The sequence below is a fragment of the Sturnus vulgaris genome, chromosome 15, assembly GCF_052056855.1.
Source record: "Sturnus vulgaris isolate bStuVul1 chromosome 15, bStuVul1.hap1, whole genome shotgun sequence".
NCBI lineage: Eukaryota > Metazoa > Chordata > Aves > Passeriformes > Sturnidae > Sturnus > Sturnus vulgaris.
The window spans coordinates 16,622,655-16,650,202 of record NC_142257.1 but is presented as its reverse complement, the minus strand read 5'-3'; the positions used below and the strand labels follow the sequence as shown (position 1 = coordinate 16,650,202).

At 38.7% G+C, this 27,548-nt stretch overlaps 1 protein-coding gene across 1 annotated transcript in view; it reads right to left on the bottom strand.

Annotated features, from left to right (window-relative positions):
- Positions 1-27,548, bottom strand: part of DOCK2 (dedicator of cytokinesis 2) — a 156,640-nt gene that overhangs the window by 102,101 nt on the left and 26,991 nt on the right. The window contains exons 18-25 of the mRNA XM_014887685.2: positions 26,451-26,634; positions 26,250-26,347; positions 25,172-25,261; positions 24,833-24,933; positions 22,281-22,415; positions 19,938-20,046; positions 13,611-13,681; positions 13,222-13,328 (exon numbers count right to left, since the gene is read on the bottom strand). Of these exons, the coding sequence (XP_014743171.2) occupies positions 13,222-13,328; positions 13,611-13,681; positions 19,938-20,046; positions 22,281-22,415; positions 24,833-24,933; positions 25,172-25,261; positions 26,250-26,347; positions 26,451-26,634 (895 nt within the window). The remainder of the gene's footprint in view (positions 1-13,221; positions 13,329-13,610; positions 13,682-19,937; positions 20,047-22,280; positions 22,416-24,832; positions 24,934-25,171; positions 25,262-26,249; positions 26,348-26,450; positions 26,635-27,548) is intronic.

The following is a 27,548-nucleotide window of genomic DNA, read 5'->3' as shown; positions in this document are numbered from 1 at the left end:
TAGTAGTTAAAGAACACATATCAACACAAGACCTGTTTGAACAGCAGTGTAAAAACGAATTTCACACAGCCTGCAGTTCCTTTGTGTGCCCAATTCTGCACAGACACTTCTCTGCAGCAGAAACCAAAGGGCTGCACTCACAAAACACAGAGTGCAGCCCAGCAGCAGGGCACAAAGCACCTCTGCATGGATTTGTGTTCATGCACACAGAGAACACCTCCCCTCCACAAGCCAGGACTGGCAGCTTCGTGGTCACCAGCTGCAGACTGCAAATGTTAGACGTTTTCTGAAACTGAGATGTAATTCAGTACCCAGCAAACACTTTCTTGATTTTCTCATATGAACCACTTCTAACTAATTGTAAATGCAACAAATGCAGTGCTATTAGCTGAAGCCAAAACTGAACCAAAGAAACATCATTAGCAGCAAAAAAAGTTACATGCAATACCTAAAAAACTTGCTGAAATGCGATAGGACCTTTTAAATTAAGAGTTTATATATTCAGTGAACAAAAAAGTGCAAGTTATAAAAGAGATTATTAGCTCACTACTTTTTAAAAAGCTAGTAAACAAACTTAAGCTCTGTTTTCACTGTTACCTGTGGAAACTGTCCTTCAACAGTCTAAGGTTATCCAGAGGGGAAGCAGTTCCTAGCATGATCAGTTCAGAATTTATTCATCAAGATTTTGACAACTCCAAAGATATTTAAGTTCTATTTTGGATATAGCACTTATTGCTAACCATTTCCATTTAATGGTGCTTAGCAGAAGGACCATAAGTGTAAGAGTCTTACTGAAAGATGGCATAGAATTAACAGATTTAAAAGTGGATCAGATGAAATTTAAAAAAATGGACTCACAAGCCAAGCAAGCAGTTCAGGCTGGATGTAAGGAAAAACCTCTTCCTGCCACAGCAGCCAAGCAGCAGAACTAACAGGTTGCACAGTCTCTGTCCTGGAACAACCTGCTCTGACCTCAGAGCTGACCTCGTGCTGAGCTGCAGGTTGGGCTGGATGCATTCCCAGATTCCCTCCAAGTATTCTTCAACTGTTCTGTAATGGGTTTGTTGCACTACTTAATTAATGGCCTGTCTTCATTTTCTTCTGCCTTCACTCAGAGTCAGGATTAAAACACGAAGGACATGGATTTCATGTTTGGACTTGGTTGTTTATTAAATCTTATCTAAAGTACAGAGAGTTCTGCAACACTTCTAGCCACCAGCTAAAAGTGAGCAAAATGGAGGTGAATTTAGCTAGCTACAAGGTCTTTTAAAGCTAAACAGTCCAATTAAAAGCTAACACTTATACTATTTATACTTTTGATCCAATAACCAAACCCCTGTGACCCCCAGTGCAGCACTAATTGTCCAACCAAAAACTACTGCCTGAAAGTTGCAAGAAGGAAGAAGAGGGAACAAAAAGGAGAAAGAGACATTGCCCAAAAACCTCCATCTTGTTCCATACCTATTACAGTATTCTAAAACCCCAAATTCAAGACCCTTTCACCATGTGAAATTGCACAGTTCTATTCTAACTACACACTGGTGACTCTAACTCCATCACTCAAATTTGGAACCCTTCTCCAAAGCCTCGGTCAAAAGCAGTGTTCTCCTGGGGGTCAGTGTCAGAAAGCACAGAAAATTCGATCCTTGATTGCCAAAACTGCTAATCAGTGATGGTGTGGCAGAGCTTGGTGCACTGCAAATGACCAGTTTATAATCTCAGGAACTGAACAGAGAAGACAAGGATAGCGAGTTAAGTGCCACAACACAGCAAGAAATTTACAGGAGATCCCAAATCTCTGGAAAATGGATAGAGACTGTCAGAAAGTCAGGAACAAAGTTACATATATGCCTGTTTTCATAAATAATGACATTTTTGGGGCTCGTCATTTTTGTATCCACAGAGTCAAACATCAAGGTGTCCTATACAGAAGAGATGATATCGAACTTATTACTCCAAAGACAGATAGGAGAAACCCATTTCTTGTCATTTTAATCCCTAGCACTTGCACAGCATCTGTAGTGAGGCATAAAAACTGTTTCACATATATTTAACTGGTATGAAAATACACATATAGTAAAATTTCTCTTTTCTGGTCTCTGCTCTGTTCCATCCCTGTGTTCCTTTCCAGATTCTCTGACTGTGTGCAGGATATGCTGAAGGAAGGATTCAGCACCAGCTAAGCCCCACATTTCTCTACAGCATTGTGGATCCCATACACCAAGCAAACCCTTGGCAGTCAAACTCACCTGCATCCCTCTCCCAACCTCACAGCAGAGTTCTGCCCATGGCAACACCTCGTGCCTCAAGCTCTCTGCTGCCAGCCTGCTCTGTGTAATTTACACTTTGAATTGGGATTCATAACCTTAACAATCTGCAACAGACACAGTGACAGCTACAACTAACACAACATGAAGATGAACATATTTAGACAAACACATTCAACCTTTAATATGCAATGATACGAAGAAATACAGATTCCAAATCAACAGCATGTGAGAAATTCAGCTGGTGACTCTTTCCCTGTAACTACCATTCTTGAAAATGCTGCCTTGAAAACACTTTCACTTCAAAAAGCATAGCATTAGCTATGCTAACAGGCTGTTCATAACAGCCAAGTTCAGCCACATTATGTGACATCTCAGCCACTTTTCACCTCTCACATTCCAGTTTCACATCTGCCAGGATAAACATACTTACTGCTCTCTCTCCTTCAAAATAATATCCAGCTCAATTTTAAGCTATTAGATGTCCCTTTGAACTGTCTGACAGTTAGCAAATACAAAAATTCCTTTGGGGTAGCTTTCAAAGTTACTGGGAGCAACTGGATAATAAAAACCTATACCTAATGAGCTTTATTTCAAAAGCAAAGTAAGAGACTAAACTGAGCAGAATCATTGATCAAGAGGAATCCTGTCTTCTAGATAAAGTAGATTTTAATTTGTCCTCATACAGAAAATAAAACCCTAGATTCAAGGTAGGTAGTATGGGTATATTAATCAGCAAATTACATCTGACTTCACATGCCAGTGACACCCATTTGATCAATAATCAGGAAGCAGAGATGAGATCATAACTAACAAGTTGCACCAGACACCTTAAAGAGAAGTGGAAGCAAACTATATTGAATTTAAGAATCCTCCATATCAGCCTTCAGAGGTCACTTAAAGCTTCCCACCAGAATGCAAAATGCCTGCTGCTGTCTGTAACTCATTTAAAAACCACACACAAGTATTTTGGTGAAAGAATCAAGTCTTTGACATAGTTTGTCTTCCACATAGAGCCATTCCATACTCTTTAAACATGGAGAAATGGGGCTTCTTGCATAGACCAAATTTTCTTATTGCACTGCTGAGGCAGAAGGTACAGTTTGTTTCCTCCTGTTTTTAGAGCTAATTACTCTGCAAGCTTCAGTAATCTCAGTTGTACTTGGCAATATAAATTAAGATTGGATACATATTTGATACATAGAGAATCTCTTAAAAGGACCCAACATATGCAGCTGATCAATTATTTACAGAGCATTTGCTGATGTGAACAATGTTGTAGAGTCAAGCTACACGGAAATTCAAAGGTTGTTTAACTATTCCTAGTTATATTATTTCCTTTAAAGAAAAATCACATTTGCCATTGGTAGCAATATGAAAAAAACAATAGATTTTAGTATAAAAATTCCTTTTTTTGGTGTTAATTAGTTTGGTTAATATTAATGCTTTATGTCTATAATTTTTGACTGGCTGCTAGATAAAGTCAGCTTGTTGATTATACAGGAGAATTACTTAATTTTGTAATGCACTTCTAGGACATTCTTCATAAATACAAGGAAAGAAAAAACTAATTAGGTTTTAGAAGACTCCTACCATTAAAATTGTCCCATATGAGGATGAACTTCCAAGATATTCTGAAAAACAAATTCAATCAAAGCAACTGAAAAATACAAGTATTTGTAGTCTGATCTCAGCCTGAGCCTGCAGGTAGACTAAAGTAAATATAAGCTTGTAGCTGTGTCTTTGTATATTTGAAAATCCAGCAAGAACTATTTCACTAGAACATTACATAAAATGTGAAATCCTTCTACTGTCTTGGGACAAAGAAAAGTTTATTGAACCAGTATATAAATTTCTGATTATAATACTAAGGTATCATTGCAGGTAAGGAAAATGAGCCAAGTGCTTGTTTAAACATTAGCAATTCACTGGCCTGGGAAAAGGAGAAAAAAATTAAGAAAATTGCAGAAGACTGTAATTGAAAAAATAGCTAAAGTAACACTTCATGTTGTAGTTGATGATTTAGACCCATCACGGGGTGCACCCTCAGCAAGGCTGCAGGGAGTGGGGCAGGGAGGCTCTGCAGAGGGAGCTGGCCAGCCTGGCTGGGTGGCCAAGGCCAGCAGGGTGAGCTGGGGCAGGGTGACATGCCAGTCCTGTGCTGCAGCCAGGAGGGACCTGGGCGTGCTGGCTGAACACGAGCCCAGGTGTGCCCAGGTGGGCAGGAGGCCAAGGACACCCGGCCTGTGCCAGCACTGGTGTGACAGCAGGGCAGGGCTGTGAGTGTCCCCTGTGCTGGACACTGCTCAGGAACACCCCGAGGGCTCTGTGCAGCCCCGGAGCCCCCAGGAAAGAAAGGCACTGAGGGGCTGGAGTGAGGCCAGAGGAGGGCACAGAGCTGGGGAAGGTCTGAGCTCAGTCTGATGGGGACTGGCTGAGCGAGCTGGGGGGCTCAGCCTGGGGAAAAGGAGGCTCCGGGGGGATCTTCTTCCTCTACAACCCCCTGAGAGGAGAGTGTAGAGGGGAAATTGCTGTCTCAAGCAGCAGAAACTGTCTCAGGGGTTGCCCAGTCCCGGCACAGGATGCCCAGGGCACTGATGGAGTCACCATCCCTGGGGAGATATAAAAGTTGTGTGGATGTGGGGACACGGTTTAGTGGCAGACTTGGCAGGGCTGCGTTTACAGTTGGACTCATCCTTAAGGGTCTTTTCCAACCTAAACAAATCTCTAAGTCTGTGATGAAGCAATTCACATTCTCACACCTCCTTCCATACCCCAAGAAAGCTCAAGACAGACAAGAGAGAGACATGGAGGGGGCAGAAGCCTATTTAAATAGTAACTGCTTTCTTTTCTGCTTGATAAATAATGTAAGAACATTGCCAACAACATCTATTCTTCTTTAGTGTTCAAAAGCATGAAAAAGTCCAACTGTTCTGACTGTTTTTATTCTAGCTGCCCCAAACTTTATATGAACACATAAAACATCAACATTACAGTTTGAGCATCTTGCATTTTCCTCATCAAAGTCTGTCAAAAGATTTAGTATTATGCATATTCATCAATCCCAAATTCCAACACACTTCTTGGAGAGGATCCCTGGCAGCACTTTCCTGAATAAGGACAGGTAGATTCAGTGTTGTCCCAAGATGAAGCAGTTATGTCTTTTCTCTTCTGGGTTTGGTTGAGATTTTTAACCCTTCTATTCACCTTATTCCCTTTGAAAGATAGCTAATAATTTCTTATGTACTGTGTAAATTAAATTCAAACTCTTAAGTCATTAATGCAATCATGTCATTAAAAAAGACATTTGGGTCTCCTTCAGCAAAAATCACAGACGGGTTTCATTCTTGACTGCCTCATACATGCAGCCAAAATGGTAATAAAGATTTAACACCACTTTTGTCTCCCTTAGGAAACACTAGTCTTGATTCCCTGGCAGGCCTTAGTCATATCCATCTGTTAGGATGGCTTCATGCCCACTTAAAAACTAGCATGCCAATTTAATAAGGACATAGGTGTCATCTGAATACAGATTTAGAACAAAGCCTTAAAAATAAAGCCAGTGAACTACACTCTTTCAATGAGGTGAGACTTTTGATGGCAGCCAGTGCTCAATTAAAGGCATTATGCTTTTTCACAAAGGACATCTGTTCACAACTGCAGCAATCTTCCTGTTAAAAGTCTTCCCTCTTTGTTATTTGCAATTTAACTCTTTGCTTTACCAGGAAGCCCCAAAGTAATGATTTTTAAATGGTATATTTTTCATTCATTGTTAAATCTAAATTAAAATTTCACAGTTTAGGTAAGAGCCACAGAAAGGAAGGCACTGTAGGTCACCTACACATTCTGACAGCACTGCAAGATGCAAATTCCCTTTGTCTCCTGGACTCTAACAGGAACACGAGGGAAGGAGAAACACGGGGATCCTGTGAGGCCAGCAAACCACAGCTGCTGGCAGCTCAGTGTCAGCAGGTGACAGAAGGACACAGGGCAGGTACAGCCCCAGCAGGTGAGACAGGACACGGGGCAGGTACAGCCCCAGCAGGACACAGGGCAGGTACAGCCCCAGCAGGACACGGGGCAGGTACAGCCCCAGCAGGACAGGAGCAGGTACAGCCCCAGCAGGTGACAGCAGGACACAGGGCAGGTACAGCCCCAGCAGGACAGGAGCAGGTACAGCCCCAGCAGGTGACAGCAGGACACAGGGCAGGTACAGCCCCAGCAGGACAGGAGCAGGTACAGCCCCAGCCCAGCACCGACTAACCCAGGGCAGTGTTCCAGTCTCCACCTGCAGGTGTGTGCTCAGGTGTCTCCATTTGGAGGGGCTGAGCAATGCCAGGCATTCCAGGACCCCCAGAGCTCCCAACACATCCCTGCTCCAGCCAAGACAGCATTCCCAGCACTTGGTGCCTTTTCCAGCTTGCAGTCCTTGCAGTCTGCAACACAGCCCCGTCAGCAAATCCTCTCTGGCACATTTCGATTTTTTAGGTCCCTTCCAAACCAGGCCATCCTATGATTCTGTGAATTTTGACAAATTCCAATTCTCACATTTCCTCATTTCATTTTACTGACCCCCAAATGTGTTATCATCAACTGCTTTAATAAGTTTTTGATCTCTCTTTTCTATTTGAAGTAACTGTAAACCACACTTTACACATTTATATACATACATTTAGAGGTTCACTGTTAAAACTAGTTCACCTAACTTGATTTCCCTCCACATAACATGATTTTTTTAAAAATGTAACTACAAAAATACCATAGTGGGTCAAGTCTAACAAAAAGTTATCAGTTGCAATATCAGCATGTCTTCTACTTGTCCATAAACACAAGTAATAGCTTTAATCTACATATGTTCATCACAAATGTATGCAGATAAATACCAACAGGATGTGCATGCCATACTCATCTATACCAAAACATTGCAACAATAGAACTGGAAAAAGATAAATATTTGAAATATATGACTTGAAGTGATGTTTTAGAGGTAATGTACCCCTGAAAACCCCCACAATAAATAAAAAAGCTAAATACAAAATTCAAGACTGAATCTACAGGATAGACTGGGTTTCTATACAGAACCTTTTTAAAGGATTATAAGAACAGTGACTAATTTCAATTTTTTCCCAGTAGCTAAAAACAGTAGAGTCACATGGATGAATAATCTCCAAGTTGAAATATTCTAAAAATGTTGAGAAGTTGTGTTGAACATAGGGAAGGGGGAAAAAAAAATCACAGTAAACCCCCCACAAAACCCCCAAAACAGGCTTAGGAACTCTTGTCAGTAGGAACCAGATTGTAAGATCATAATAGTAAAAATCAGTATCTGTAACTCAGTCCTATAATAATTAAACTGAAAGATGCTTAATCAGTAATTACTCCTCCTTCTGCTGTTTTCTTTAAAACCTTTTTCTTAATAATCCTGACTACAATATATCGACACAAACTAGCAACAACATTCAATTTGTGAAAATGAAGTATTTCACAGGTAAAACTCAGCAATGCACACGAGTGTTAGGAAAGCAGTGTGACTATGGGTGTGTGCAAATATTTCTCTTGCTTAAACAGTAATAGAATAGAAAGAGCTCTTCAGGGAGGAAAAAAATAAAAACTTGCTAGAGTCTCAGCATTTCTTCAGGCAAACGAACCCTGGTGCTAACAGATGTCTCTCGCTGCTGCTCTCCCAGGTTTTGAACACAAACTCCATCCCCACCCTGCCAGGGGTGCCCTGCCTGCAGCTCCTGCTCCTCGGGGTCATCTCCCACCTCTGCTGCTCCACGACACAGTGCCCCAAGCACCACGACCAAAACACACACTCTTCACGTATGAAACACTTCATATTCATTTCACACCAATAAAAAAACAGCTCTCTCAAGATTACTCATTTACAAGTTTCAGCATAATGTCAGGTAAATATTCCAGGCCCAGCTTAGAATAAACATCTAGCTCCAAACACTGTCAACTCAGTAACACTAACTACAATAAAAACTCCATGTGATTTATGAATTGCTATATTTAATTTTTTATTTTCTCAGAAATAGAAATATGGTGGGGGAATTTTGGCAATAAGTTTCCTAAAAATAAACAAATGAAACGGTAACTCCTGAAAAGTAGTTTTACATAGAAATTAAGCAATTCTAACAAAACTTTTTCACAACAGGGAGAGAATAATCCATTACATCCTACTAAACAGAGTGACAGATATGACAGGTGACAGTTTCTTACATCACAGAAGATATTCTAAAATCCCATAAGAGGTGTTTATATAAGACAGAGCAACCATTTCTTTCACTTTGATATTTTAGAATAATAAAATATCAAGTAATCTAAAAGCAAAGTGTCAAAAATTAATCAGATTTCTTGTCCTCTGACCAAAAAGGACTTAATACTTTCTAAAGACAAAACTGCATAAAAGTCTGCTCACACATCCTGTTAGAACACTCCTAAATGCAATGCTGGAAGTGCACAAGCAGTGGAAAGCATCCATCATCCTCCACTCAAACACCTGCACCCCCATAACCCCCCCAAGCTGTGCCATAGGTACAGAGTGGGAACCAGAAATCAATGCCTCTACAAAAAACCGGCCATGTCATTTAAAGGCTCCTAAAAGTCCTTCAGTGCTGCAAGGTGCTTGAAGATCAATCACAGCAGAGGTGCACGGGACCATTTCCTACCTGATGAAAGCACTCCACGAGTCTACAGTGGAAATTTTGGATGTCTGGGAATACCTAACAATAAATTCAGTTTACCCTCAAGGTTTCCAACTTCAGGTTCACGTGTAACTTATTTAATTTCACTGGCTTTTAACATTTTTTTCTAAAACACTTTCCCATCTTTTCACAAGTCTGCTTCTTTAGAAAATGCTGTGGATATCAGTGGGTCAAAGAACAGAAATGCCAGTATATGCAGTCCAATTGATTTATATGGATAATATGTCTGGGAATTGATGTAAATTAATTGAACAATTACAATGAACTACCTGGAAAGAGACTAAAGTCTGGAGGAAAAATGGATAATCTGAAACATACGCAAATTAATAGACTTGGCTGTAATTAGCAGTGTAGTTAAATATATTCCATATTCATGGCAGAAAAAATACTACCTGTTCTAGATAAATGTGAACTTTGGTTAATGATACTGTTGGCAATCTTACCTTAATTATCATGCTGCATCCTATTCTGAGATAGCCTACATGTGCTTTCATTCTTGTAAATGACCTTCCAGCTCATTGAGTGCAGTAATGAATCAGGCAGAGTCTACACCCTACACACACTTGGTTCTCTACCCAATTAATTTTAAAATCAATTGTATTTAATGTAGAGCAAAAAAAAAACACCTTTAGAATTTTCTATTTTAAGCCATGGCAATGTAAACGAAAAAAGATTTGTTTGCTATTTACCATGCATATTATTACAACAGCACAGTACAGAAATGTTTTCATATCACTTTAATATTATAGAATCATATATATAATAGTAATGTAATAATATTACATTATATATTATATATTAATATAGATACTTAATTGTGTATTGGTCTTTTCACATTCTTCAGTGCATGCATTTAAACATGATGTGGACTTCTCGCCCTATGGTAATTACAATATTAAGGTTGAAAATAAAACATAAATGCAAATAATAATAAAAAAAAATTAGATTAAAAAGCACCCCGTAATTATTAAAAGGATGATTTTTCTGCCATTACTAATGTAGGGGCAGTTGGGTGAAAGGAAAGGAATAACAATCAATACCAAACAGAGAAACTCCAAAATTAAATACCCTAAAAGATACTTGTGTAGCAGCACTGAGGCAACAGGAGCCTTGTTAGCTGGCCATTCTGTGATAGAGGAATGACAACTTCACAGAATGGCCTCGGGACATGGAAAATATATTTGCAAGAGTTTATCTGGCCCTGACCAGGTTGCACCAAAGATGGTGTTAAGGCATGCCTGGCACTCCACTGAGAAAAAATAAAATAAAAAAGCAAAGTTGTCAGCTTCAGGCATTTAAAATTCTAAAATAATGGCAATTCTAAATCCTACATTACCAGCAAGGAGCTGTTTTATTCTGTCACTTCATCAAATTACTGACACACAAAATGTTTAAATGAATATTTTCTAGTTAGCAAAAATATTCTCTTGTTAGTACAATGATAACATAAATCATGATATTGCTAAAACAATATGTCACGACAAAGCTAATTCAAACAGGGTATATTTTAGTTTTATTTTAAAATGACAGCAACTTGATTTCTCTGTTTGGGCAAGTGCTTCTTCAGAGGACTTCTCTTGTTTTAAACTAATACATGAAAAAAAAAATCAATCCATTTCCCCAGACTCCTCTGAAAAGAACACAGCTAAGTATTATTATATAATTATATACCAAGTATTACTATATTAAGTATCACAGTAAAAACATTTTAAGGTAGGCATTGCCCATGTAGTCCCCACAAGCATATAAACAAGCAGTTAATTATTACTTTTTATATAGTGGATACACTTTCACTGCCAATTACTAGTGCAAGTTTGGATCTCAAAACCCAGATTTCCAGGATACAGGTGAGACAGCAGGACTGGCAAATCAATCAAGTGTGATGTGCTGCCTTCATGCTCTCACCTGCTTGGTTCTGCTGTCAAGTGTCTGATGTTAGCAAAAAATAGAGGAGAGCTTCTGGGCAATACATTTTTTCATCTACAAATTAAAGACTAAATAAATCCACTAACTACCTGTCGGGGAAAAATTAAAATGTATTAATTATCCGGTCAGCACTATGCAAAACCCACCATTTATTGGTTTTATAAAAGGTCCCCAGAATTAGAAATCCTCCTAGCAAAATTTCTTATTCATTATTACTTAAAAAATACAGAAACTGTGTCCTCTTTTTAGAATTCACAATGCATCCTGAGGTAGACATAGCCCATGACAGACTATCTATTTATTTCAAGACATCAGACAAGCTGCATTTACAAGCAGCCAGCAATCTATTATTATTATTTATCTGCAAGCAGTAAAAGCTTTACAGAGTATTTTGCATTAACAGACCTCAGCTAAAGGAAAGGCCTGTAAAACACATGAAACAAGCACCACACTAAGAAGACTGTAATGAAAGCTTCTTGGGAATCCAAAACCCACTCTTTTCTCTTCTGGAACACACAGAGAGATGGAAGAAAGGAGCTGTAGGATTTACACTAGTGAATAGAACTGTGAAGCACATATTTTCTGTATGCTCAACTGTTTGTTCTTCTGAATCTTTATTAGGGTTTATTCTTTATTATACAGGCCTGGCACCTGCTGTTTTGATCATCACTCCTGATCTGTGAACCAATAATAACTGTATTTCAGTGAGACTTCTTTAAAGTGAGCTTCTTTAAAGAAAAACTATTGAACCAAAAAAAAGTTTATATCTCACTTAACTTCTCAGTATTAAACACAGGTTAGCTGACTGAACTCTAGTAAGATCAAGGGTTCAGGAGAGTGCCTTATTTATACCCAAGAGTCTTTCACTCTTCTGAGAGGATATTTTTCCTTCTGGTCTAAATTCTGCTCACCACAAGCACCACAGATAAAACTAGGTCTGGTCCTTCTGATTTTAGAAGCAGCAGCAGTAAAGGCAGCTCACACTGCAATGATGTATCAGACTCTGCTTGTAAAACAGAAATACAGTCTACTACCAGAGCAAACTGTGAATGTAGGACTAGAAGTGTTTGAAAAATTAATTAGGATCTGCTCTTAATAGTTTGGATCAGTATCTGGAGATACCTAAGCTGCAGCGACTTGTATTTCACCAATTCAAAGCAAATGTGAATTTACACATAGTTTAAAAAAAATCACAGGTGTTGACCATGAAACTGTTAACATAAAGATAGGTGAAAATATTACTTAATTTAATCTAAACAATAAAACCACCTATATTATTTTCTTGACTTTTTTTTTTTTTCAGGAAACCTGCAATGGTCTTAAAACACAACAGACACAGCTTTATTTATTGTTAAAGCTTACAATATACAATTCAGTCTCAATGGAATACAACACGGGTCTAAAAGGAAAGTGTAATTTTTATCTGTCCTGGCTAGTTAGAACTGCATCACTCTCCTGACAACTCAGAATGAGGTGAGCAAAGCAATCTTCTCTCAATCTACTCACACACAGCACTATTTGCAACCCACTGTTGTACTGTCAAGCTCCTGGAATCATTATCTCCAAGTTGTCAGAAACTGGAACTCAAGTGAGCAGTCAGTGTGCCTTTCAGGTTCTGAAGGTTATCTACACAGTAAAAAGGGGAGAGAGAAGCAACCATCCAGTCCACAAGAGAGGAGTCAGAACACTTGACACTGAGATGAAACTAATCATGTAAAACTTGGCTGCTCTGACAGGATTCCTTCAGCAAAAATTCACTTCTTGTGCCAATATGAAGGAAAACTGAGCACAGTGGTGATAAAGGCATTTCAGTATCATTAACACTCCTGAGAGTTGAGAAAGACACTAAGTTCTGACAGAGGTTGAGAAGCATGGGAATTCCTGTAAGTGGAAATGCTGCATTGCAGCTGAGTATACCACAGCACAATCTGATTTATCTTTTGTCCTCTTCCCAGGCAGAGGCCTTATATAACATCTGTGTTCACTAGGCTTCACTTCATGTTCCTATTCCATTATTGACATTAAAAATGGCTTGAAAGGATATATAGCTCACCCACCTGACCACTATAACATAAGAAAACCACACAGAACTGTTCCTCTGAGCCCCACCTGTTCCTTGCTCTAGGCCAGCAATCACACTTAGCACAGCTCTTGCCATCCTGTGGAAAGAGATGAATCCCTTCCAGAGCTCAGGCTTCTGGCTTTCACACTCTTTCAGTATTTGTTTGACTCAATTTCAAACCTGAATTGCACAACACATAAATCACTGAAAATTTTCACACATTTATTGGAAGCCTTAGAGGCATTTTGTATCTTACCTTGCTTTTTAAAAAGGTTGCTGCGTACGATTTCCTTCATGGACTGCACTTTCTGCTTCTGTAGTTTCACTGGTGGAATGCAAGTGTAAAATTCATACAGTAGTTGGCTGCATGGAAAGGAAAAATGTCATAAATACCATACAGATGAATTCATCAGGTGTTAATAAAGAACAGAGAGAAAGAGCAAAAGATCACATATTTCTAAACAATTATAACTTTTTAAGACTTACATTTATTTATATACCACAAATATTGACCAGAGACCAGTAACAAACGTATCCAGGGACCCACACTGTCTTGATTAGCAGGAACTGGTTTAACTTTGTGGACCTAAACTGATCTACAAGAATTAATTGCTGACAACTAGGAAATGTTCAAGAGTGACTCACCTCAGTAACTTGGCATCAAAAACCATTTCAACATCGTGAAGAACTGATGGTATGTACTTCAAGGCAGCAACCTGCATTGACAGACAGCTCATGTTAATCCTGTGTGCTCACACATGTGCATGAACAGAGCACACCACCGAGACAGCTACACACCAAACAAACTGATAAACTCAGACTCCTTCCCCCAGACTGAAATTTTACATCACATTTGAATAAATTTCATCACAGAGTTGCAATGCCGAGGATATGCAGAGGAACCTAACTACCATAACTGCAAATGGAGTGGATCTGACTCCCTTTGCCAGCCAGTGAAAGGGTCCAGGCTTTGTGGATTATCTCCTTGCAGACCACTAAAAGTGTCATTATGATGGAAACAAGTAACCCAAGCACTGACCAAGGCAGGAGGGGTATCAATGCCATCCCAGAAATTGCCATGCAGAGGCAGAAGTCAGGGTCACCTGTCCACCCTGATGCCCCTGTTTCTAGAACAGATGAGAGGGGTCTCATGTCCCTCACCAACCATCTGCAGCCAAGCTGTGGGATGGTTCATCTCCTCCTTTCAATTCCTGAGCTAGGTTTTGACAGCACAGTGGGATAATCAAACCTTAGCCTGACAAGGCTAAAAGACAAGTTACTATTCTTACATGGGCAAGAAAACTTCAGCAGGCAACTTCAGGCTCAAAATCACCACTCATACTTAAGGCTAATATGCATAAAAATTAACTTGCAGTGCTTTAGGGTAAAAATTCCTACTAACATTTTGCTAAAAACTAAATTACAGTGATGTGAAGTCCTATTACTGATCTATCTGATAGAAGCCTATCAAGGTTCAATATTTCTCTTACCTATACACAGCAAGCTCCTTGTTAAAAACTTAGTCTCCTTCTTGAGACTAGGAGACTTAAAGACAATCAGAGCACAGCTTTCTTTGGCTCTCTTTTAGATCTTTTAAACACAATAAAGCTATAATTTTATTTGTACGATCTTCCAGTGCACTAGCCAATTAAAAAAAAAAAACCCAAAAAGTAATTATGTCTTGATTGAAAAAGAAAGCTTAGTCTGCAGCATGAGTGAATACAGTGTTTCCAAGCGACTCAATGCTGGCTTATGATACCTGCAGATAAAGTAATTCTCCTGCAGATCTCATCCCACACATACACAAACCTAGAAAGGTCAAAGGAGTGTTTAAAAGCTGTTGCAACTTCATCAAAGAGAGAATCTTGGGAAATCCCTGGGCTATTTAAATCACCCACACAAACACCTGTGTTGGGCTGGAAACTGCCTCCAGCTTTAATTCAGACACTGCTGCTCCTCACTTTTCAAGCAACAGATACTGCACAGCAGCATCTGAATTTCATTTTACAGCCATTCACAGGTACTGTGAAAGATGTTTGATAAAAGACAGAGCCACCAGTGGCCACAAAATATTTCAAGCAGTACTCCACTGACACCTGGACTATTGTGCTGTCTGACTTTCACATATTCCCTGTTCTACACTTGCTCAGGAGGGAAGTGGGAAGGATAGAGCTGCAAGCTCTCTGCAGATCCACAGTTCCAGCTGAAGTACAATAATGAGTATATCCTCTGCACTATTTTAGATTCCCAAGTTTCATTTGCAATAATTGCTTCAAATGATGCACTATGGACACAACTGAGCACTGCCCTTAATGAAGTCATAAAAATCCCCTAGTCAGCAGCACAAGATGTTCTGCATTCTTCAGACCCTAAGAGATTAGTTTTTTAAGCAGGATACAGATAAACCCACAGCACTGCAGAAAATTATTTCTTACATATACAATGTACAGTTAAATTTATTTTAACCTTTACTCCTGACCAAGCTTATTTTTAGCTGCCCTCTTTTTGCAGTATTACATTATACATATTCATGAAATTCGAGTACTCATGAGATGAAAAGTACATTCGAAGAAATCACTGGTGCTCTGTTTCTTAATCTAATTTTATTTGCCATCAAGCCAACTTTAAGAAGTTACTGTGCCATCCCCCTTTGTGCACCACTATCAGTGCCTTTCTAGGCTCCTTCTCTCATAAGAGAACTGTACAGAGATGCATGAAGTCCTTAGAGTCTACTGCAGCAATAGGATGGGTCAAAATTGCATGGGGAAGAATGAGAGAAAGGCAGCAGCATCATATTCCATTATTTTTCATATTTTTCTGTGCCACAGACAAATTTCCTTTTTCTATGTTTCAGTGACCTTGAGAACATATCATCTGAGGTTTCTGAAAGCACACAGAGCACGGGGAGTTGAGCTTTCTCCAATCAGTGCCTGGGAGAGAGATGACATTTGCAGCAGACAAGACCATCTGCAGGTCAAACGTGGTGTGTCAGCTGGGGAGCAGAACAGTTGGAAAAGGAGCATTTTTGATTTGTAAATTAAGGTTGAGAGCACAATCTGCTCAATGAAAGGGCACACCCACAGACTACATGTCAGAAGTCAACAGTAGGATGATCAAAAAAATATATAAACTGAAATTTAAAAATCATTCTATTTTATTCCCCAGAAATAGAGGGTAATTTAAACACACACAAAACACATCCCCTAAAAATGATGGTTTTTTTTCCCTGAGTGCTCAGACAAAGGATAGAAGGCACTGATATCTTCCCTATTCCCCCTCATCCCTGAGCCTCCTTTCACCAAACTCTTTGCAGTTTCTGGAAACTGATTTCCAAGTTTCCAGATTTCAGAGATTCTCTCTCCCAGAAGTACAGACATCATTTAAAAAATCTCTCTAAAATCTACAAAAATCACCAGCAATAGCTACAGAAGAGCAACTGATAAATGCAACAAATCTGTAACATCATCCCTGCCAAAAGAAATTCAAGAAAGGTTTAAGTCTAGTGCCTAGAAAGCCCTATCACCATAAAGACAGTGTAAGTTCTGAACAAATTGCTTTAAATAATTACAAGAGCGATCTGTAAAAACCTCTTAAAAGGAGGAATCCTTACCCTACAGCTGCACATTGATTCTTGTCCTGGTAAAATTAAACCACTCCAACCTCCCCTTCAAGAGCCAGCCTTACAAAGCACTCTGCAGCTCAAATGGTTGCTCTTAAACATCAGCACAGCAGGGATATTGAAAATACCATCCTAATTGTAGTTTAATTCACGCAATGCTGAAGTTGAGAGGCATTCTGTCTGCATCTTTAAACAAAAAAGATAACTTGACCCACTCCAGAAGTTTTTTCTAAAGAAAGGCTAATGTGGATTAATATGTACATTTCCAATTTGCCAACAATAAATTAACAATTCAGTCTTCAGCTGTTCAAAGCTTATATGAACAGTACCATGAAACAGAAGCACATATCTGCCCTTCCCAAAGCTCAGGCACTACAGTAAGTCAAAGCCTCAATCCACTCCAGTCAGCTTTAGAACAAGGACTGAAAAGAGATTTTTAACTTTTTGTAAACTTATACAGCATTTAACAGATCAGGAAGTAAGATATCACTGAGTAGATGAAGTTAAATTGAAACAATAAAGTGCTTCTGGCACAGATGAGGCTGTTCCATATAACATAGCATTTTATAAAAAATCCTTTCCTGAGTGAATTAATTTTCAACGCAAGTCTGAGCGTGATTCTATCAGTAAAAACAACTGGGATATTACTACTGGCTAAAATACTGAGTTCCAAATTTAAAAAATATATAGCAGAGACCAAGAAACTTCACATTTCAAAATAATTCTTTAAATCATCTACAGTTGAACCCGATAGGCATGTGGACAACCAAGGATGAAAGAAGAGTTAAAAATTCACACTCAAAGGCTCTGCAAAATAGTTCAAGTTTCAATATCCAGAGAAACCCAATTACTTTAACTTTCTTCAGGGCTCCTGAAACTTTCTTCTCTGATATCTTCAGACCATAATCTACTTGAACACATTCAATTGATCCTACCAATCTATGTTCCACTTATCAATGATAATTCCAAGTGTGACAGATTTGAGTCAGTTTTAATATTCTGATAATTCCTGTATTTTTCCAACAGACTTTCTGAACTTCCCCTTCTGGGTACACAAACTCTAACATCTATGGAGTCCCGTGTGTCTGTAGGATCACTGAATAACCACCTGTCCCTTACTCTGCAAAGTTAATTTGTACTACTACAACATCCATCATTGTCATCTCAAATTCCCCAAAGGAAATCACTGTTGGATTTAGGCAGAGGTGGATTTATGAAATTCTTTCTACTGCTTTCTCCTCCCTCTCAGCAGAAATTATCTCCATTTTCTGGCCTGCATCCACCTCCCAGAGCAGGAGTCTCAAGTACCAGCACTGAAGTCTCCTCCAAACAGGCACAGAAATACTGAGAAATACACAGAAAGCTGTGGCTGCCCAAGGAGTTCATGATGAAGTGGGAGTGTTAATTTTATATTTTTTTGCCCCATTAAACTTATTTCCAGCAGCAAGCACTAAACTATAGCTGGACACTCCTCATTCCATGCCTTTCCTATCAGAATTTTATAACATCATTGCAGTAGTTTTTATTTACTGTATGTAAAGCAATCTCTTTGTAGGCTTCTCTCAGAGAAACAGCTGTATGAGTCATTAGTATTTGGAACAAGGGCAAAGTTATGATATAAATCAGTATTTCACATCTGCCATAAAAGGCTCCTGCTAAAAAGAAAGCTTTCAGTACCTTATGCAGATTTGGAGACCCAAAAGCCCACCAGTGCTTCAGGGTTCTGAATAAATAGGACCCATTTTGCACAACTGATGGCACTCATTAGAAATCAAAAATTTTGATCTTCAATATGGTATTGATCAAAGCACAACTGTTTAATAACCAGTCTGTTTATGAAACACACTAATGTGCTCTTTAAAATTTCTTTCCTTTAGTCTTTCTCAGAGATGCTCAGCTCTGTTTCCAAGGTTCTGCTGTTTCTGAGGAACATAACCAAGATATGTGCACGTTTGCTGAACAGGTGCAACACTAGGAATTGGCATTAAACGTGGAAATCAGGAAATGAGGGCAGGGACAGTCACACTCCTTAGTGCATGCAATGCCATGACAACCTGCTCTGAAACCCCCCCAGCAGAATTTCGGAGGCACCACTGTCCCCTGCACACCCAGCAACTCTTAAGGAAGGAAAAGTTTCCTGTGAGCCTTTCTTGTCACTGTCAGGAAGAAACTGCCCTGCTCATCAGAGGAAACACAGATGGAGAATCCCACACAGCCCCTTTGAGATCAGGCAGGGCACAATGCACTGATGGGACAGGCTCTGCCCAAAGAGCACCAAATCCTCCAAGATCTCCTCCTTAATTAGTGCAACTACCATAGCAGCAAACATTATTATATAAACTCTTTCAGTGTTACTTTAAAGATGCGTCGTTTTCTTCAGAATTTTCTCCTGCTTCTAATGCAAATATTCAAATGTATAAACTATTCCCAGAAAGGCCTCTACAGAATTACCAAGTAACAGAGTATTTGATTGATTTTCACATGCATTTAGAATATTACTGTAACCATGGCATTATACAATTAACTTGATATTTAATTTCTCAGCTCTTTTGCAGTTGCACATAAAACACTCCGTGCAAAGTGTCAGCTGATACAAATCTCAAGATCAGCCACCTGAGGTTTTATTCAACACAAGCTTTATCACAGGCTTCCACTTCTAATCTAAGACATATCAAAAGGAATCAAAACACAAAACCAGAGGAGAATTCAAGCCCAATGCATGAAATGAGTTTTAATAAAGAATGCATGAAGCATCAATAGGGCAGCTGTCTAATAAATATTCTACATTTTACAGGAAATCTTGATTGTTTTTCATCTTAATACACAACTGCAAATTATTCGATAACAATGATTTTAGTAGCTCCTTGTTTTCTAGTGTTCCTTAAAACATTAGATTCTGAAGTGTTAGAATAACTAGATTGACATGAATGGCAAATCCTGATCCTATTTGCAGTTTAAACAATGTAACTCCCAAAGACTGAGACAATAAAATTTATTTTCCCAACTAAAACAGCAGAATTCCTGCTTAGCATTTTCTGTAGAAACTCCAGAATCGAACATTCAGGTCCCACTGGAGGCTTCATGCCATTAGATTGCTTGAAACATTCCAACATCTGTGTCTTGCTTCTTTCCTTGACTACATTCACAGAATTTCTGTATCTTGTCCTGACCTTTCAAACTAGGCTCCAAATTTATCAGATAACCTGCTCTTCCAGTAGAGAGGAATTACAGAAGAGACACATTGGATAAATTTCCCAAGTGTCTTTTCCTCAGTTTAAAAAGAACAAAAATAAAAAGCCCATGTACAAAAACAATATAGAAAACCAAATCCAACTGGTTTGCAAGACACCAACCTGCAATAAAATGGCAGTTTTATGCTGGCTTTTCATCAGGTTGTTGATGGATTCAAAGAGTCTCCTCATAGATTCTTCAAATTCTGTTTGTTCTTTGCCTTCATATAATCTGTTGAGACATGCATTAGGTTATCCTTTCAGAATCAGAAAGTTTCATCGTCCCAAATGCAACTGATTTTACATTAAATATATATTTCAGAAGTTGATCCAATATTATGTACATAGATATTTCTCCAATGGGTTATAACTGCTATTCACTGTATTGTGTAGGGATTCTTCAGTTTGAACACTGCAATAACAACTTTCAATTGTTTTAAAAGCCTCTAAAGCATGACACATCCAGATTGGAGTAGAAATCATTTTACTTTCAAAGTAACTTATATGCAAAAAAGAAAAAAATTGATTTTATTCCCTCCCCCCCTACAACTGAGCTACTCTAGGATATTTTTCACAAATTATGACAATTTCTGTCTTCTGCTGCTGTTGCCACTTTTTCCCAGAGCTACTTTTACTGGCCCCATTAACCAGTCTTCTTTTTGGAAAAAGTCTCTATTTGACACTTGAAAGTTTAAAAGTGCATTTAAATTGAGCTCACTCCATTATTTCTCCATTCCCTGTCCAAAAGTTTGAATCTCTCAGATTATCTCTCCTATATTGTTCATACTGGCTCTCAGCACTAAACACTGCCTACACAAACAGTAGAAACACGGGTAACGTGTGAAATTAGTTATGTGAAACAGCTGTCAAGAGTTAAAGAAAAACAAGCTAAGAAAAAAGCCAAGATGACAAGAGAACCCTGAAATGTGAGCAGAATATTGTGAGCTAAGTGCTGCCTCTTCTGCTCCATCAGAAGAGAAAAATCTCTTTTTAAAGTTATTTATTGCAGTGTCATTTGCTTTTCTTTTCAATTTGAAATGTAAGACTGCCTACAATAATAATAATAATAATAATTGTCCAATGAATTTAGAGTTTCAGACCTCTAGTTAAATAGGAGTAGATATGTGTAGCTAGTCACCTGAATATGCAACACATTGCAATTACCTACTTTGTGACAGATTGCCCAGTGAACACTTTTAGCTTCGAGATAACACAAGGGATTAAAATGAGGACCAAAGTTCTCCCTGAAACAAACCCCTTCTCCTTTCTGACCTTCATCCAGACAAGAAATTTTCCATAATCCTCTACACAATGCTTCCTTCCCCAAAACTCTAATATACCCTTCTGCCATGACACCTATGATAAAAATATAAGATAAAGTTGTATTCTGTTCTCCTGAGCACCATCTGCTTCCTTATACAGCTTTACACCTTGTTTACCTGTATCCCTCTATAAATGATAAGTTCCTAGAGACAATAATATTTCCAAGTACTATCCATAGCAGCAAATTCCTTCTGAATCTACTACTTCACCAAAAGTAAAGTACAAGTAAAGCAAGTAAACTTAATTTTAAAAACCTATAAATCGACATGGATTTTTTTTTTTTAATGGACAGTGGAATATCAGAGAAAAATAGTTTTAGAGCTCCCACTGAGCATAAGACAGCTAGACCAGAACACCTTCCTGTTCTGCTGGATGCCAGCCACAAACACACGAAGCACCCACTCCTGCAGGTCTGAGTCTGCCACTGCCTGACCTCTGCCCCTGCAACCCTTCAGCCACAGAGCAAAGGGACATCACAACAAGCTCCAGGGGGAAACCAGCTCGGGATAAATGGAGAAAGGTGAAGCAGAAAAGAATTGAGGAAATGGATCTGTGCTATACGGGGTGAGTACAGTTACCAGTGTGTAATTTCTCCTTCCACTTCTCATTTCCTTCCTTCTCCTCCTCCTCCTTTTCCCCTAAACCTGAGCTCCACTTGTAAATACTGCACCTCTGTTTGCCTGAGCTCCACACATCCATCAAACTCCTTAAGAGGAGGTCCAAAACTCTGAACTGAGGGTGGCCATGGTTGGAGAAATGACACTGCTCAGTGCAGCCGGAGGGGCTGAACAGGGAGCTCTCAAGGACGAGTCTCCAGCCTCCTGCCATCTGCTGAGACGTTTGGCCACTCGCTGGTCTCAGGCCAAGCCACCTGACACAGACAATAATCACCCTGGGAAACCTGCTGCTATTACTAAATCCATCTCTGGAACTTACACTGGGAATCAGAAAGCAGATTTTTGAATACTCCCTCTACAGAGCATATCTCAGCAATATCTGTATTTTAGAGCAGTTGCCAGTTTTTATGTTTTATTGTAAAAATAAGAAAAAGCTCTGTTCTAGAACCAACTTTTTCTACTTCTCAGGTCTCCTTCTATGTCTGATATTAGATAGCTAATGAAATTGCATTATCTGAGTACTTACTGGGAAAATAATGTCCTTGATCTAACAATGAACTTGAAAACATATTCCAGGGCTTTCAGAGTTCTGAGGATAGGTTCACATTGCTCCCCTCGGCTGGAAGTATCCAAGTATGTCTTCAGAACACTCATTAATTTCCTGAAGTTTAAAAACATTTTTAAAAATAATTTTCATTATTATTTTTTAATTTCCTTTTTAGATTTTTTGGCAACTCTAAATATATGTTCATGCTTAGTCGAGCACATACAGGAAAACAGACTGCATGTATTTCTAGATTTATGTTGCACAAATTCTGTCAGTATAAACAAATGAGGAACAAATTCTTAGCTACACAAGCAAGAGAGAAATCTGAAATTCCAAGGAGCAGCATGACTTTAGACATTCCTGGAAGCACCTTTACAGAAGTTTGTAACACACATGAACAAAGAAACACAAAATATTCCTTCTGCCTACCTCCACTGAGCAGTGATTAAACACCACTGCATGCTCTAATTAACAGCATGTAAATATTACAATATTCCAGTACACAACAATATCTGCTTAAATTATTTATTTTATTTAAACACTTCCTTACTCTGTATCCAAAAGCAACTTTTTGCTAAAGACACAGCTGGCTACAAAAGAGAAGAAGTTAATCTAAAATTAAGTCCCTTAATTTGTAGTTATAGAATCATCTTAAGTGATTAAAGCAGTACTAATTATGCAATATTGATCTTAATGCAGCCATAAGAACTAAGATAAGGGTGGTTGGGTTGTTTTTTTTTCCCTACATCTCTACAAAAATGGAAACCTGCTGTCCCCTGCCCTAAACAAAGCCAACTACCAGCTCTGTAACTAACACACATCCCCAACCTCACATTTCAGAACCAAAATGCTTCCAGCCTCTCCTGGCCATGACATCCATGCTGTGTTTCCATTTTCTCCTTTTTACAGCTTCTCTGAGTTGGAATAATGTTCAACTTGTAAGTAGGGGTAGTGCAAGCTAAGCCCTCTCAGAGCTCTCTAAAGCCAGGAGAAAGGATGACTCAACATGAAGTGAATAAATAGGAAACAGTTTGGCCAACCAGCACTATCAAAACATGGTTATCATATTTTTGGGACACAGTATTTCCTTCCTAGTTAGGAGTTAGGCCACACACACTTGTTTATTTCATAAATGATTCTGGAACCAGAGTAAATCTTCCATGATGTGCATTGAATCAATAATGCCAAGAAAACAAATGATGTGGGGAACAATCTTAAACATTATTATTTTGCCTCTACCACACTGATTAGATCATCAGAAACTCCCAGCCAGGTAAATGCTAGAAATATTTTAGGCAAATAATGCTGTCCTGAGGTTCTGTACCCTTGCTTTTCTTCTTTCACAGTAATAAAGCATTAAATTACAATGTGCTTATTGCTTATGGAGTGAGAGAGGACTGAAGAAGAGCACACAGTTTGTGCTTGAGCTTTCTGAGCCCACTGATGCTCACTTCAACTTTACTGAGCTGTGACAAAGGGCTGATTTTGCACTGCTGCCTTTCAACTCTAGGAAACTCATGGTCCAGTGCATGATTTTTGTGACATTTTGTGTTGAGTTAGAACTGATGCAAATTCAGCACAGACACTAGAAGATATCCCCAACTATTCCAAACCTTCAGCTCAGGTCTTCCATGTACTATTCATATTCCAAATTAAAGTTCTGCTTCAATCTGCCACTCCATTAAGCTGCCAGAACAAGACATCAGGTAGATTAAAAACCCACATCTATCCTGTCAGAGCACATCCCAGAGATCAGCACCAGCTGAAGATGTTACCTTCCTTCATAATTCAGGCATTTTATCATCAAATAAAGTAGGAATCCAGGATTAAATTTGGTGTATAACCTGTCTGCACAGATTTTAATCTCTTCTATGAGTTCATGTCTTCCTATCTGAGTGTTATGTGGAAGCTCCAAAAGTTGAAAACAAACAAACAAATAAATAAATAATTCACTACAAGGCCATCAATTGGCACGACCATGTAACAAATACTAAAACTGCATTTCACAGCAGGACACATAACAAATGCCAAAATTCCAGTTCAGTGCACTGAACCTTTCCTGACACAACATCAGACTAAAATGCATATGAAGACTTGACAATTCTCAAATAATTCTTTTCCCTTTGAGTTTGCTCGATGTGAAAAAAAAAGAGGAAACCAATGTAAATGTGTTAAGGAGAGCCCTAAGTCCTCACTTGAGGCTTTTCAACTTAAGGCCAGGGGTACAAATGGAGAGGCTTTACAGCAAAGCATCTTTTGATAAATTTGACAGGATACAGGTGAAGTGCTCAGACACAGCAAAATCCAGGTGACACAAAACAAATGCCAAAGCACCATTTAACCCCAAATCATTTGCTATGGGTTCATTAATTCCACTTATAATCAAATGTCTCAGAGGCAGACAAGCAAACAGCAGCATCAAAACAACAATCACCATAAATTACATCAGAAAAGTCACAAGCAGGATTTACTTCTTCTACATGATGGTGGAGGTTTAGGAAAAAAAGAGAAAGAAGAGAAAACAAACTTACTTGTATGCCAAGGTTGCACTGAAGTGCTGTTGGATATATGCTTCCAAAACAGTGTTAAAGTGCTGAAACTTACGGTCTGCAATGAGCCCTATGATATAGATCTAAACAGACATGGACACAGTTAGCCAGAGTCACATTGCAAGCTTAAATATTAACTTTCTAAAAGTATTTCTGGTAATTTACTATTTAAGCTTTTAAAGAAATTTGATTTTCAGTCAATGAGTAATATTCCTCAGTTCTATAGAGACTTTAATTCTCTGAACTGAAAAACTTGATAGTTTCTTCAAAATTCTAAGTTTCTTTACTCTGGCAAATAAATTCATTGGTGCTGATTCTTACCAGTGCATCAAAGACAAGGATGTCATACTCATTGCTGTGGGAATGCTCCATCATGATGTTAAACAGGGCATCCAATGTATCCTGGAGAAACTGCAGAACATGAAGAGACAAACTGATGACCAATTCAGCTTGAAAACCTCACAAGAAAATTTTCTGATAGTGGTCTTGGTTTTCCCTTAAGTTAGAATTTTACTATTTTTACTGAAGCATCACTTTAATTGAGAAAACATTTCCAAGGCTTTAGGTTCTAGTTGCTTTAATTTTAAGAACCTACATCCTCAGACACATGAGCAATCAATAATACATGCTTAGCTCAAAGCTTATGGAAAAGATAAAAATATTATATAAATGACAAAACTTGTTAAAACGATGTTCCTTAGTGACACAGATTACTGGTTGCTATTTTCACATATACATGCTGATTAAGAAGACTTTTCCTGCTTCTGTGGTCTGATTCAAATTCTGCTCTAAATCAAAGAAAAGTACCTCAGTGACTTGGGACACAAATCTTTGATTAAAAAAATTCCACTCCTCCTTCCTCTTCTTTTATTTTTTTTTAATTCTCATTCCTTCTCTCCAGAGACATCTAATGTTTATGTTTAAAGATACAAAGGTAATAGTGTCTGCCATTTTCCAAAATACTAACAATTTTTATTCATACACTCATTAAGTTAAGAAAGTGCTTTGTTGGGTACATAACACTTCTTGGATTTAATATCAACATGTAAATTAATATTAAGAAGTGCAAAGAAAGCAGTAGGAATTGCTTGTGATACTTCAGATAGACAAAGGGAAACAGATGAATATAGATTGTAGAAAATATTTTATCATTACTATCTTCATGTCCCAGGAATAATCTTGGAAATGCCCCAGCCCAACAATAGCCAATAGCAGAGATATGTGAAATTCAAAAGCAGAAGTAAAGCTGGCCAGGAGTGTGAAGGATCCTGTCCAGGTGTTGGCTTTCTGCTTCCTCTAATGCAGAGCTTTGCTCATGTCCTTTGCAAAGGAGCAAAGGCATTATGTATGAAGGGGCCTGAAGAATAACTACTATTAGAATAACAATTTAAAGATTTACCTTCACTACTTCCTCTCCATCCACAATCTTCAGCTTTTCCAGGTTCTCCTGAAGCAGCTCTGGCTTCATGCGCCACTTCAAGAGACCCAGCAAGCCCACTAACAGAAAATAAATGGACAGATATTAAAATTTAAAATCTGATTTATCAATTTGTGCAGATGTTTTCTTTCTAAAACCCCCACCTGTTGAGCAGGTACACACCATTCTGAGTTAGCTTTGTAGAACAAACAAGAGTTGAAATGTAAAATGCATCTTTTGAGCTGACTGAGAGCCCTCCAGCAGTGCTTGAGCTCCGGGCTAAGGTGGCTCCTTTGTTTTCTGTGTGCAGACGTGTAGAAGGCAATGTCAAATAAGCACCAGCATCCTCCATTTTTTTACTGTCCCCCTGAAAAACAGCACACCATTCATCACATATTTCACACCACCGGATTTAAAATTAGACTTATTTTGTACTTTCTAGAGAAGTAAACAAAACTGAGGTGCAGGAAGGGACTTTGAGGGGTGACACCCCTGGCAGAGTAAAACCAAGAGCCAAGCTCTCATTAAAATGTCAGTGGGTGTGGAACACTGCAGAACACTGAGCATCACCTTGAAGACAGTACACAGGGGACAGACAACATGATTATAATGTCTGCACACAACTTAAAAGCAGAAAACAGGACTGAGTAAGCAAAGAATAGCAACACTGCTTTGGTATCTTCATTGTAACTTCATACCTGGACCTTGAACATAAAAGACCAGGGCATGGTAAGATCATATTTTAAATCAGACAGTATGCTGCAGAAACTCAATGATAGGGAATATGTCCTTTTCAGTAGAATGAACAGTAAAAAAACAGAGAGCCAACAGAGATTTTTCCCTCCTGTCTCTCATCAACTTCTGTGCCACAATCCCACAGATTTTCTGGGTCTTATTTTAGGATTCCCCGAACAGGAAAGGAGTTTTAGACAAAGACAATAAAAATCATGCTCCTCACTGTTTAGAGAACACAGTGTTTCTTTATCAAAACTACTCCAGAAAATTTACCTGATGAATTTGAGATGTCACTTAAAGCTACAACACCGTGACAAGATATGACTCAATTGCAGACCTTTAGTCTACAAATGTGAACAAGGACCTGCAAAAAACATGATCTGGAAAGACATTTTAAAGTTTTGCAGTTTTATCTGGTTCAGTAACTGCAGATGTGCAGTTTCTACTTCGTATCAAAGAGGTAAGGTTAAAAATTGACTATGAGAGACCAAGACAGACAAGAAGCAAAACCTTTATGCAGCAAAACACACAGCAGTACCAACATCT